Source organism: Microchirus variegatus (assembly GCF_963457635.1).
Source record: "Microchirus variegatus genome assembly, chromosome: 18".
In the NCBI taxonomy this organism is placed as follows: Eukaryota; Metazoa; Chordata; class Actinopteri; order Pleuronectiformes; family Soleidae; genus Microchirus; species Microchirus variegatus.
The window spans coordinates 14149279-14164000 of NC_139819.1; the positions used below are offsets into that span (position 1 = coordinate 14149279).

At 38.2% G+C, this 14722-nt stretch overlaps 1 protein-coding gene across 2 annotated transcripts in view; it reads left to right on the top strand.

Moving 5' to 3' along the window:
- dapk1 (death-associated protein kinase 1) overlaps positions 1-14722 on the top strand; it is a gene marked incomplete at both ends in the record, with an annotated part of 62586 nt that overhangs the window by 23110 nt on the left and 24754 nt on the right. For both annotated transcript variants that reach the window (XM_083904953.1, XM_083904952.1), the window contains 8 exons: positions 17-238; positions 4654-4792; positions 6401-6530; positions 8274-8322; positions 8422-8448; positions 10833-10985; positions 13953-13998; positions 14187-14276. In XM_083904953.1, the coding sequence (XP_083761079.1) occupies positions 17-238; positions 4654-4792; positions 6401-6530; positions 8274-8322; positions 8422-8448; positions 10833-10985; positions 13953-13998; positions 14187-14276 (856 nt within the window). The remainder of the gene's footprint in view (positions 1-16; positions 239-4653; positions 4793-6400; positions 6531-8273; positions 8323-8421; positions 8449-10832; positions 10986-13952; positions 13999-14186; positions 14277-14722) is intronic.

Sequence of the window (14722 nt, forward strand, 5' to 3'; positions counted from 1 at the left end):
TCTTCTCTTTTACCAGTGGCCAGTTTGCTGTGGTCAGAAGATGTCGGCACAGGGGTACGGGTGTGGAATATGCCGCCAAATTCATCAAGAAACGGCGCAGCAAATCGAGCCGGCGAGGGGTGACGAGGGAAGACATTGAGCGTGAGGTGAACATCCTGAAGGAGATCCAGCACCCAAACATCATCACGCTACATGAAGTCTTTGAAAACAAGGCTGAGGTGATCCTCATCCTGGAGCTGTGAGTAGTTTTCTCCCTCTTTACTTGCCATGCTGACATTTTAACCTCTTCTTCACGGATGCCCCCAGTAACGGGGGAAGCGCCACACCCAGCGACAAAAACATCATAAAACCATATCTAACTTTAATAAACACAGACATGCTGCATACCCACAGAAAGGTCAGAAACTCAGCTAAAAGCTCATATAAACCATTCTTATGTTCACGAAACACAGTTAAAACACAGATGGATCAAACCAACAGGAGTGAAAAAACGTTACAACGCACACATTGAAAATTGGCACCTGAGCTTCAGCGTGATTATGTAAACAAAAAAAGCATATTGGCTGGACAGCAGAGAATCCACAGATTCCAACAGTATAATTTGTATCACTCTACGACCAAGATTCACGGATCCAGCCCCAAAATAAGACGAAACAACAACTCACTTTCAAGAAATACAACCAGAAATGTTGTCTTACCTTTGCTGTTTATCAAAACAAGTTATTTCCACCAAAACAAAACCTCTTCTAATGAAGAACTACACTTCCCAGCATGCTATGGGGACAAATCTCGGTCGGATTGATAATTACAGAGCGACATTAGATCTTTCTGATTAGAGAAGGGTGACTGTCCGCACAAATGCGTCATACGCATTTATGTCCTTTTGACTCGCTAATGAAGTGATTCACACACATTTGCAGACGGAGCCTGATTCTATGGGTTTAGAGGTGTAAAACGAGCTGTTAATCACCCAAATTAACCAAGGTAAGCCAGAGTTATGTTGCTGCGTAACTGAAGACGCTGCACAGAATTGTTATTACGCACCGCACAGGGAGCATCGATTTACAGCGAGTTTTCATACTTTTTAAAGAAAATAATATATTTTTCAAATATAATAAATAAAATTAAATGGGTTTTAATAATGTGATACCTAAGAAATCTCAAATGGCACCATCTGTGCCATTTGAATCCTGAACAGCTGAGCAGGACTACAATTGACACTTTAAACCTAACACGTCACTTTAAATCTGTTGCACAACATCCAGCACAACCAGTGTGCACTTTATGTACAGTTTTTCTTAGTCATGCACATGTTTATACTTATTTCATGCATATATATTATTTTAGTTTTTTTGGTAATATTTATTTACAATTTTTTCTTATGTATATTATACTTTTTAAAACATTTCTTTCTACTTAATGCTGGTATTTTTGAGTGAACAGCAAAGTAATAATTTCATTGTACAGGGAAACGTGTTTCTTTACTGTGCATATGACAATAAACACTTTGAATCTTGAATCTCTTGAATCTTGAATTTAAACGAGTGAACGCCTAGACATCACTTGACTAAAACCTCTGTAATTTTACTCTGCTTCACTTCAATTATGTACAATTATACAAAAACTTGCCCCAAAATAAAAAAAAACTGCTGTTTTGACATTTTTAAAACCTAAAATAATAGTGAGATGCTACTTCATCAGATGTTTTTAATAGCAAGTATTCAGGATGAAATTATTCTAAATATTGACTGTATGCTCTAAGGCCTTTTTGTTTTCCATCTGAGTGCCAGTTAGACCTGTTAACCAATATGAAACTCCAAATATCATTTGTTTACATTGCAAGCATCCAGCTGACACAGTTGTCCAGAACAAACAAGCATAGAAGCTGAATAGAGTACACCTCTATTACTGGGTCACCTTATAGCCAACAGTGATGAATGTAATGTTTAGAGCTTCAGCTGTCTGACCACATTCCTGACCAATCACGCGATAGATTGAAAGGAAGAAATGACGATCACCAAACCAATCTAGACCTTCAGTGCAGCACACGTGTGAATAATAATTCTGTGGCTTATTTTCAGCTCAACATAGTAAACTGGTAGAGCAGGTCACTACAAGAGAGATAATATGCAAATGTTTTTAAATCTTAGTTAAATGTGAAGATGAGTTGCCAAGGTGAAATAATAAAGGAAAGCTATTAGCATTGCATAGCGAAAGACGGAACTTATCTCAAGACAAGACAAAAGCAGCTACGGGTCTCAGAGTATCTGATTTAAAAAAAAAATTTTTTTTTTTTAGAAATGATTAAAAGTAACAATTGTTGCCATGACATACTCGTAGATGATTAGTAGTCCATCCATTTACATGTAATGGACCTTCAAATGTTTATAGACCTATTAATCAACTCATAATTATGAACACATGACTTAAAATCTGATTTATACACTGTGCCTGTGTTTCAGTTGAATCAGCACATCGTTGATGACGCCGTGTAAATGCCAAGCTTGTGTCATAAAATCTTTCTGGCTGCTGCTGCTGCTGACAGTCTTAGTCGTGTCAGAGACACTACCACTTATAAAGTGTCAAATGCTTATTCTAGCCTATTCAATTATTGTAATCTACCAAGGGAGGGCATCATTTCAAAATTATCATATGCAAATAATATAATGAATGTGTTAAAGCTGCAGTGCATAACATGTATTACATTCTGTAGCTGTTGATATTTTTATTCTGCCTCTGTTTGGTCTTTGTGTGCAGAGAAAGTGTCACATTATTTGTGAGTTACATCCTTCATCTGAAAACAAGCTCTGTCAAGCAATACGATCAGACCTGACTGAGGGAGCTTTTGTGTGTATACAGTGACAGTGTAGGGGCAGGAGGGGGCAAGGAGTGTTTATCCTGTCAAAATGTTGAAAAACAGGGGTTTTTCTCAAATTTATCCCAGAGGGATAACCACAAAATTAAAAAAATTGTCTCGCGTCATGGTATAAAAATAGGAAACTGTCTTAAACAAATACAGTCAAAGTTGTTGGGTCATGTAATGTTATGGCAGGTAAAACAACAAGCTACATTTAGATGTCCTTTTGTCCTCCACATCCTGCCCTGCTCCTGCTGCGTAAATACAACCACAGCATCAGCTGCCCTTTGACCTGAAACACTGACCGACCTGTGAAAATAGTGTCAGAGACCATGTGTTTGGGCAGAAACCTCCTCTCTTGTCTGTGAGCCTGCTGAGACAGATGATGGAACAAACATAACAGATGTATAGGGAGGAGGGTTGTGTGGGTGGAGGGGGTGGAGGTACTAGCTGTGCAGCTGGTCTGGTGTTCCCTCCCTGAGGGGCGGAGTAGCATGTGTTAATTTGGAGGTTTTGGTTGCAGATGGACAAATTAAGAAAAGCACTGATATGTGGTGGGTTTTTTTCCAGCAACATGTAAAATATATATAACAAATTAACGAGACTTTAAAGCTAGTGATAGATTGTGACTTAAAGATTAAAAATATTTTTTAACTGATTGATACTCTATGCAGAGTATACTGCAATTCGAATGTGTGTTTGTATTGGTGTATGTCTGAGTGAATGCTCAGAGACTGGATAAGCAGGACTGTAATTACAGTTATCTATGCCCTTCTTGTCTCTCGTCCTTTTCTGTCACTTCCCCTCACTGCAGGCTTTCACTCACATAATCATGCTGTGCCCATGATAAAACCCCTGCTCTCCTTCCCTTTCTTTTCTGCCTCTTATCTTATCACTTACCACTTTCAGTAGTCATTCCATGATCGCAGATTTACAGTTGGTTTATTGAATGTTCTTCAGTTGTGATGAGGATCTCTGCTGGCCTTAATATGTATGGGTATAATATAGGATTTGTTTGTTGCTGTTTTTAAAAAACTTAAATAGGGTGATTTTATAGATGCATATGACAAGATAATACCTGATATCAAAAGCCTTTCTCTTCTGTAACATGTTGGATCTTGTTGTTTTGTCAAAATTGTATCAGTTCATTGATTTACTTAATCAGTCGCTATTATGATAATCTGATACTCATTGCTGCCGTTTGTAAAGGAAAACGACTAAACATGGACTTTTCATCCTTTACTTTGTTATGCATGGTACTTTGCTGAATACATTTGGTTTTGCAAATGAAATATGACCTTGGACAACAACATCCTTGAGTGCAAAGTGTTATAACAGACAGTTTTCAAAGAGCACTAAGTGAGTCAATAATTTAGTGGGTTTGCCGAAGTGTTGAATTTCATTTGAGGATTATAAAACTGTTTGTCATGCCCAGTTAAAATGCTGAGTCTGTTTTATACTTATCTGGCATCTTACAAAGTTTCCTTTATAGTGTCAAGTGACGATGTTCATGTACAACCTCAAGAAAAACACATATTTCCAGTCAAACAAACTTAAGCTTAAACACTGCTGCACCTTCCCTCTTCCCCATCTTGCCCAGAGAGCATTTTCATTATTTAAACATTGTAAAGCATTTTATTGAGAACAGCGCTGTGTAAATTGGTCAGACTCTAATGCACCAGGATGATTAGATTACATCAGCTCAGCTCTGTTAAACAGGGATTTGTGGCTGACTCTGATCAGAGAGATCTCACAATTTAACCCCCCTCCCCACACTTCTTTTTTTTTTTTTTCAGCGTGGCTGGTGGTGAGCTGTTTGACTTCCTGGCTGAGAAGGAGTCGCTGAGTGAGGAAGAAGCCACTCAGTTCCTCAAGCAGATCCTGGATGGAGTTTTCTACCTGCACTCCAAACAAATCGCACACTTCGACCTCAAGGTTCTGCTCTCTTGTGAAATAATAGATATAGTACTTAACTGAATAGCCTATGAATTTTTATGTCTCATGTCTGCTTTGGTGTGACAATAATGCATTTATAGTTGGTTTGTTTAACTTATTACCATCACTAATCTCCTTTTTGGAATATCTTTATTTTATTAGGGAGTGTGAGTACTTTAAACATCAGAGGGGGCAAAAAGGCCATATATAAACAGACATGCAAACTGTCCTCAAGGCCTTTGCTAATTGCATTATATCTTTATTTTTGAAACCTTGTTGTTGGTTCTTAATCTAAATCTCGATCAATAGCATTGATCAGTTGTCCACTTACTGCTGGATCAGACAATTCATACATCAAAGTTCAGGTTTTTCTGTGGGAATTGATAACCTCTGTGAACCACTTCTGATCAATGGCAGGGCTTTTACCAAACACTGATGGCTTCACTTTGCATATATATAGATGCTGGTTTTCAGTGTCTCGTCGTAGCTCAGCTCGAGACTCCTTTTGTTTACATAAATGATTTTCTGCATGACTGCTCTATACCAAGAGTTCAGTGCCTTGTACTTCTCTTTTCTGCTGATACCATTTTTTCTTTGTGTTTGACACCAATAAAAGCCACTCTGGCAGTTTCAGCTCAAGGCTTTTTCCATAGATTTTTTTCTGTAGATATTTTATTGTAAGGCTTTGCCCCTGCAGTTGTAGACTCAAATTAATGCTTCTTTCTGTTCAATTTAAACTCCAGTCACACAGTCTGTTTCACAATTTTTAGAGGCCAATCAATACAGAGATTGTACTGTCGCCAGTCAATGTTGAAAAGCTCAATATGTTTGGAAGGGCAGAATAATGATGCACTTATGACTCATTTTCATTCATCTTCAATACATTTTGTATCTGAACTGAAGTGGAAGAGGATATATTCAGCTTCATCTCATAGATGAAGGAAAATGGTTTAATATGTCCCTAGAAACATCCCCTGCTATTTGGCTTTGCTTAGACCGCATTCTTGTCATCATTTCCTATCTCCTACTTCCTCGAGAGGTTTTGCATGAGATTTCCATGGTTGATGAGCCTCCTTCCTGACAGACAGTTTGTGGTTTTGAGTTGGACTTTGCTTCTCTAGCTCTCTGTCGTATTTTCATTTTCAACTACTGGAGCAATAAAAAAAAATAGTGTAATAAAAGTATTTCACTTGACAAATAAGTGCAGGACAATACTCGGCGACCTTGAGTGTCTTGAAAGGCGCCTTAAATATAATGCATTATTATTATTATTATTATGTACCAATGTGATAAACATTTCATATTCCAACTTAGGATGAGTGAAGATCCTTTTTTTTTGTATTTTGTACAAAAATCACCAGATTGACTCATGATCATGATCATTTAAGGAAGGGGTTCTCACTCCTGGTCCTGTGGAGCCACTGTCCTGCATGTTTTAGATGTTTCCCTGCTCAAACACACCTGATTCAAATGGTCAGCTTGTCGGTAAGCTCTGCTGAAGCCTGATAACGACTCATTTATTTGAATCAGGTGTGTCGGACTGTCACCCCCAGCTAAAACTGCTTCGGCCTGTTTATAATTACACCCTTTCTTTATCTTTCCTTCTAGCCGGAGAACATCATGCTGCTGAACCGCTCAGTGCCTCACCCACGCATCAAGATCATCGACTTTGGCCTGGCTCACAAGATCGATTTTGGCAATGATTTTAAGAACATTTTTGGAACTCCAGAATTTGTAGGTCAGTGAACAATGTTTGGGTGTCTGTGTTTACACCATTAAATGCTAATTTGTCTCCTATCCAGCTTACCCTCTGTAATTTAATGTAAATGCATTTTCTCTTTCCTTCCTCTCATACAACACACACACACACACACACAGTCTGTCACTGCACCGCCCTGTTTCTCTGGATTTATCCCAGGGGTTTTTTGTGAGAGCAGGTGCCAACTGTTCCATAGGGACTAAGTGAGAGAGACTTGATAATAAACTGGCGACTATTCGATAGACTGGTTATTTGCCAAAACACACACATACACTGTCCCATATCTGCTCACCTATCTTTCTGCCTATCTAGTCAATGCCAGGACTAGGGATGCACCGATCCACTTTTTTTTCACTTCCGATCTGATCCGATACCTGAATTTGGATATCTGCCGATACTGTTTCGATATGGATGCTCTGTTTGCTTTAATACTATTATCATCATTATTGTTGAATTTATTTTAGGCTTTAATAAACTCCTTTATACAGGCAAATATGATATGTACAACTTTACAGACCCCTGGTGATTTTTTTATTTTTATTTTTAAAAACAATGACAAATCCAGCAACTTTCTGTCATAAACCTAAATACTACAAGAACACACAGTTCGGTGACATTTTTTTCGCCGACCAAATTCGCGTAACATAAACCCTGGCTTGGAGGATTTTCACTGTTCTCCTCAGCGAGCAGGCATTAATAGGAAATCCTTTCCACTTTTGCAGCCAGCTAACAGAGCAGTCAGGGAATCACTTGTGGATACATTTCAGCAGACGACATTAAAGCGCAGACATTATTATCGGATCGGACATCTCTACAGTTGGATCCAATATGTCCGATCTGTCAATTACGTCTGTATCGGAACCCGATACTGATACTGGATCGGATCGGCCCCATCCCTAGCCAGGACCTGAACCTGTTCCCAGTGCAGCAGGGAGTGAATTAGTTTATTTGTGGTTGAAGGTCCAGTGTGTAAGAATTAGTAACATACTGGTGAGACTACAGCTTGTAACACACAGAGGAATTCTCTGCTCACCCATTTCCCAAATGTTTCAGGGAACTACAGTGGCCTTCACATACCATGAAGGATGTTGTTCTTTTACATTTGTGTAGTAAGCGTCTGTTTAAAAACGTGAACCGTTCGGACTGCTGAAGAAACCTAGCGGTGCAAAATCGTGGACTCCATAAAACAAGACTGAACAAGAGTAATAATACAGCCAATCCAATACCAATAACTACCGTAAGTGTTACATAGTGGACCTTTAAATCCAATAGCAACTTGATGAGGTTATAAAACCTTAATATATATCAAGAACAACTAATAATGCCATCTAAACACAAGTGATCGATGATAACAAGACAGACTGTATCCATATTAACTTAAAGTACAGTTAAGAAAGCAATGCACCTTACCTCGTCTTAATTTAATTTCTCACAAATCTGAGGGCCTGTGACTCAAGAAAAGAAAAGAAATAATCACAGTTCTTGCAGGTGTGATTCAAAAACACAGTGGCTTTTAAAAACAACACCTCCTAAAGAAACAAAAACGCAAGCTCTGTGAACCAGACTGTGATAACATGCTCACATAATACTTATCAGGAAGGATGAGCAGACTGCTAGAAAAAATAAGAGGAAAAGAAAATTAAATGAGTGTTAAGTTAGTGTAATGTGGTGTTGCTGTTCCTGAATAGAAATAATATACTGTTTTATGTCTCTGCCTCACAGCTCCAGAAGTAGTCAACTATGAACCTTTGGGCCTAGAGGCTGACATGTGGTGAGTAATAAAATCTTAATCTGCTTCATGTACACTGGCAGTTTGAAAAAAGATATTATTTTGAGGATGCTAACAATGTCTTCATCTGTCTCTATTCAGGAGTATTGGTGTGATAACCTACATCCTGTAAGTATCTAACACGCCACCAAAGATGATCATATTTAATATAATAATAATATGTCATTAAATATAAATCAAAAACATGCATCACTAGTTTTTGTATAGCTTCCTTTATGTTCACATTTTCGTACAAACCTCAACACGTCACTGCCCACTGAAGACAGTGTCATCAGAATGTTTGTTGAAATGTGAGGGGAATAATGACGCTTCTTTGACCTCGAGCAGCCTCCGTGTTGAAGCATACACTGTCATGAATAATGCATTAAGCTGCAGCACAAACCATGATTCATATTAAAGCGCTTTTTTCTTATTCTTTCATTTTGGGTGTGATATTCTCACAGCAGTGCTGTGAATGCTGTGTTGTTTATTTTATTTAAAGAGATTTGTTTGGCTGAGCAGACCAATCTGTTTTTTGTTGAATATCCATTCATTGAGTCATAGAATCACTGTTGACCTCATTATAAAAGTTGTTTCTTGACCACAGACTGAGCTATAATCATTTTGCCCACCCAATATTTCTTAATTCTAACTTTAATATTGTTTTTGCTTTTAATGTCAGAAACAATAGTGTTGATTTGTCACCGATTCAATTATCTATTGCCAGAGTTGTTTTTATATTACAGTCATCATCAGAAAACAAAACAAAAGGTCATAAAATTCATAATGGCTATATAAAGTCTTCATTCACCAGATCAGCTAACAAATTATATCATATTGTGTAACGTGTATATGGCTGATGTGTTATCCACAGCAAATAGCTTTCATTGAACCAATGACTGTTCTCACTGTAGCAGTCTACAGACATGCAAGCACTGTTTAATTTAACGGTGACAGTTGTCGCTCTCGGTGAACCACAGATCACTTATTCGTCCTTGATGCTATTGTCCTCTTTCGTTCTTTCCCTCCTACAAGACTTTCTGAGCTCCCACACACCTTTATCATCCTTTAGAGAGACACCTACACAAATCCAAACACATGAACTATCAGGTGCATTTGCCCACATACAGTACACACACAAACAAAAGGAAGGAACAAAAGTTCTGTCTAATCTACAGTAAGGTAGACATGGTGAGAGGCCCAATTACACTACATGTGTCATTATTATATGATAACTAAATGCAAGCACACACTTAATTTTAGGGGAAGCATGTATAGGTACTGCTTAAATTATGTATACATTACACAATCTTACAAATACATCCATACTCACATACTGTATGTACAGTACAAACTAAACTCTTGATCTTTATTCATGCTGACCACCTACACAGATGTCACAGCTCTGCCTGGAAGAGTAGAAAATAGATTGTTCACTAGTTGTTGGTCACAGTAGAATTGCACTGACTCTTAATCTCCTGTCATTAAACAAGAGTGTGAGAGAGAAATCCAATAGAGACTAATTCAATAAACAACTGTGGATGATTTTTTTTGGGAGCCTCTCCAAACCCGTACTGGGAGTATTCTGTTTGAATGATGACCCAGTTACCACAAAGTGATGAAAACTCAATTAGGCAGTTCCAAGTAGTAGTGGGAGAGAGATACTAGTGTTTGCACTTGTCAATAAAGTGAGAGACTTGCCAAGTCTGAGGCAATGGAACCTGCAATCATGTGATGAAATAGCTCATAGTCATGCAACTTTCTGCTCTGCTGGAGACCTAATTTGGGTTTAAAAAATTGGCACATTTCACCATATTAGTTGTACACTCTGCATCTTCAAGTCTTGTTCAGGAGGCATTTTGAGAAAATGGTGGATACAATTTTGCCGCAGATCCCTGATTAAGCACATTACTGCTGCTTCTACTGTCAAAAGTAAGGAATTATGTTGTTGTGAGCAGCTGCTCCATATTCAGTCGATAAATTCATGCAATTCTGCTCAAATTTAATGTGACCTTCACCACATCCACTCTTCTCTGAGCTGGTATTAGTTAATTAGTGGCTGGTGCTGCTGACAGGCTGGAGAGACTTTAAAGGAAAAGGGAAGACCAGGGTTTGCCACAGACTGGGGTTTTGAGCTCCAGGAATCTGTGACCTTATCACAAGTGTGCTGTGGATGCACTGTATACTCTCTGGGCTTTAGCCATTTAAACGTACATTTGTCCTGCATGTTGCAACATTATCCCTCCCCTTGGGTTTCACAGTGTCCAGTTAGCTTATCTGAGCCTTTTGACCAACAAACACTTAATATTTCAGCCTGATGGCAAATCTTGACGACTGAGTCACCATTACTGTGAACTGTTTCATTCATATACTGTATTCAAGGGGACAAGATCTCTCAAAAATCAACAGTTCATATTTGCAATTCAACAATTGACTGTTAAAATAAAAATAGCTGTGATTGACTAATCACTTATTTGACTGACATTATTGTTAACCTCTCACCCCTCTTGTAGTTTGAGCGGTGCCTCTCCTTTCTTGGGTGACAACAAACAGGAGACGTTGGCCAACGTGTCGGCCGTTGACTACACATTTGATGACGAGTTCTTCAGCAACACCAGCGTCCTGGCCAAAGACTTCATAGCAAAGCTCCTTGTCAAAGATCCAAAGTATGTATAACCCATCTTTCTGATCGGCTGTTTCAGTTAACCTGTATGTAAGACGATGATCCTCAGGTGTATTTTTATCAGACCAATAAACAGTCCAAGCTACAAACACTACATTGATATCAAGCAGAGAAAACAAAACATTACTTTTGTGACCCCGAGTATTGGTCTGGCATCCAGCATCTTCATGTTTCATGGCACTGGTTACTACTTTATTTATATGCTCTTCTCGTCTGTTGTCTTCCAATAGCACTGTACAATGCATGACACCCAAATTCTGCACACATTTAGAGCAACTTTTACACAGATGATATGCCATTCGGAGTATTTGGGGTTTGGTATCCTGCCCAAAGACACGCTGGCACATCCAAGAACCTTCTGATCACTTGTTGACGACCTCATATGAATCATAGTATATGAATTAAATTATAAATAAAACCTAAAATTCATGAAGTATAATATAAAAATCACTTTATACACATTATACACACACACACACACACACACACACACACACACACACACACACACACACACATATGTATATAAATATACACAGTGGTATGCAAAAGTTTGGGCACCCCTGCAACCTTGTCTAATTAATTAATTAATCTAACTAATTATTGGAATTGGAATTGGTTTGGTAACCTCAGTGACCCTTAACCTCTATACACAGGTGAATCCAATCCTGAGAAAGGGTATTTAAGGAGACCATTTGTAAGTGTTTCTCCTCTTTGCATCTTCTCTGAAGAGTGGCAACATGGGAACCTCAAAGCAACTCTCAAATGACCTGAAAACAATGATTGTTCAACATCATGGTTTAGGGGAAGGATACAGAAAGCTATCTCAGAGATTTAAGCTCTCAGTTTCAACTGTGAGTAACATTGTGAGGAATTGGAAGACCACAGGCACAGTTCTAGTTAAGGCCCGAAGTGGCAGACCAAGAAAAATCTCAGATAAGCAGAGGTGAAGGATGGTGAGAACAGTCACAGTCAACCCACAGACCAGCTCAAAAGACCTACAACATCATCTTGCTTCAGATGGACTCACTGTGCATCGTTCAACTATTCAGCGCACTTTACACAAGGAGATGCTGCATGGAAGAGTAATGCAGAAAAAGCCTTTTCTCTGCACCCGCCACAAACCGAGTCGCTTGAGGTATGCTAAAGCACATTTGGACAAGCCAGCTTCATTTTGGAATAAGGTGCTGTGGACTGATGAAATTAAATTAGAGTTATTTGGGCAAAACATCAAACCTGACCGAATTGGAGATGTTTTGTAAAGAAGAATGGTCCAAAATACATTCCGCCAGAATCCAGACCCTCATTGGAAGCTATAGGAAGCGTTTAGAGGCTGTTATTTCTGCAAAAGGAGGATGCACAAAATGTTTCTTTTGTGGTGCCTAAACTTGTGCACATGACTTATTTAGTTTAAATAATTCTTGCACACTTGTATGTATACACACACACACACACACACACACACACACACACACACACACACACACACACACACACACACAAAGTGATTATACTTAATATAAAAAAATATGAAAAATAAAAGAATCTGTCTCATCCCTTATAACATTTATTTAGTAATGAATGTGTAGTGGTGTACTGTACATATCTCCACTTTGCTTTAAGAACATATAAAACCATAAAACCAGAAATTTGAATACAGGCTCTCTTTCCGTTTCTCTACTCGTGTTGCCTAAAACAGTGCACCTATTATATCACCAAGTTGCTCTAGCAACAACTGAAGCTGCAGCTACACTTAAAGGCAGTAACGCACTTGTAATTATCTCTGTTTTTTTCCAAATAATGGAGCAGGTGTGAGGGGTCAAACACAGGTGAACTATGGTAGTAGGTGTGGAAATAGTCTCACAAGTTAAAGACAATGAAAGATAGGCAGGTTTCTTTAAAGACCTGTCCACACCTGAGATTAACATCTGTCCTCCAGTCACATCCAGCCACGCCATGTACAGGTCTGAATCAGTCATACACCATGTATGTAAGAATGTTTGCAAATAGTTATGAATGATTCATATTTGATGAACAACATGTTGCCACATCTGCCGCAATCTGTGGTCAGGATACATTAGCGACTGCCGCATCAGCTTAGTTTAATATCATCTCTGGCTAAGCAGAGTGCGGACTTTACATCTCCAAAGGTGATGTATTTGTTAAATAAATATGTATGGGGAATCTACAATCAAAATGATTGTCACATGTCTGTTTACCTGATATTATAGTTCTCAGAAGTTTGTTTCACTACCCCATTTGCGTTTATTAAGAAAACCATGAACATTTTCTTAGGGAAGTGGTTTGTGGTTGAACAGTCGTCAGCATACCAACTTTTTCAGTGAGTTTGAATTAAGAACAAAATCACTTTGCAAAACCGTTCATGGCGACATTATCTGACAGTCCTTGGAGCTGTATGATTCTTGTTTTCTTTTATCTCTTTTGTTAAATGACTGATATATTGTTGCATTAAATTGCACTGTACAGTGGGGCTGTAATTGCCTAATGATTTATTTTTTTTCTTTTCATTATCCATGAATGTGTTAGATAATTCCTGAACTAATTCTGTAGCCCTTAAAATATGGTCATGAATAGGCTTGTCGTAATTATTACATAATTGTGTGATTGCGATTTCTTGTTCTAACAGCAGTTATTTAGCATAATGATCATAATTATGTTATTGGACACAAAAAAATCCAGCCCAGTTTGGAAATACAATCCCATTTACTTTTTGAAACACCTTTCCCTTGGTTGTTAGGAGGAGGATTTTTAAAGTGTATAAACACATATTTATTAAAGGCTATTTCCATACAATCAACCACGGGTTTCTGGAAATGGGAGATTTTATGCCATAGTGCATATTTTCTCTTTAAAAATGAAACATTATATAAATCACTTAAATACAATACATTTTACACTCAACTTAAACCCTTCCATTTTCTGTCTGCAGAAAGAGAATGACGATCCAGGAAAGCTTCCAGCATCCCTGGATCAAGGTTGGAGTCCTATATATAATAATAATAATCATTTTGGAAAAAAAATTCCTGTGGTTGTGGTTGATATTAAAATATCTTGGACTGGTAAACTAAATGTTGTCAGGCCTCCCAAAAAAAATGAATGTTCTACCAAATTAATATTTTATTCATTAATTATTTTCTTGTGTCTGTTGTGTTTGTGAAATCAGCCAAAAGACACTCAGCAAGCGTTGAGCAGAAAGGAGTCAGCTGTCAACATGGAAAAGTTCAAGAAGTTTGCAGCTCGAAGAAAATGGAAAGTAAGTGTATTTTTGTGATGCAGTCCTTTGATGTATTGCTGCAGATTCGTCATACTGCCATCACCAAGGCTGTCTTTGTGGCTGTTTCCTTGTCTGTTCTGGTTCATCACCACTGACCCGTAGCTGCTCCCATCCTACAAGCAATGCTGGGATATTTTTTTTTTTTTCTTGAGATGGTTTGGTGATGCTGTCACACCATGTCTCTGGCTGCCATTAAGATTCTGGCTCACTGGAAGCTTCTGGCTTAATTTGACATTGAATTTATTACAGTATTTCCACATATGAAACTGGCACAAAAATGTCATACTGCAGTTATAAATAATGTTTGCTGAGGTGAGGCTGTCAGGTTCATGAATTATCTTAATATGCCAATAAACAGCTGTGATTGGTTCTGATGTTTAAAATAGTAAAATCCAATGAAGATCAAAACTAGACAGTTGGATGGT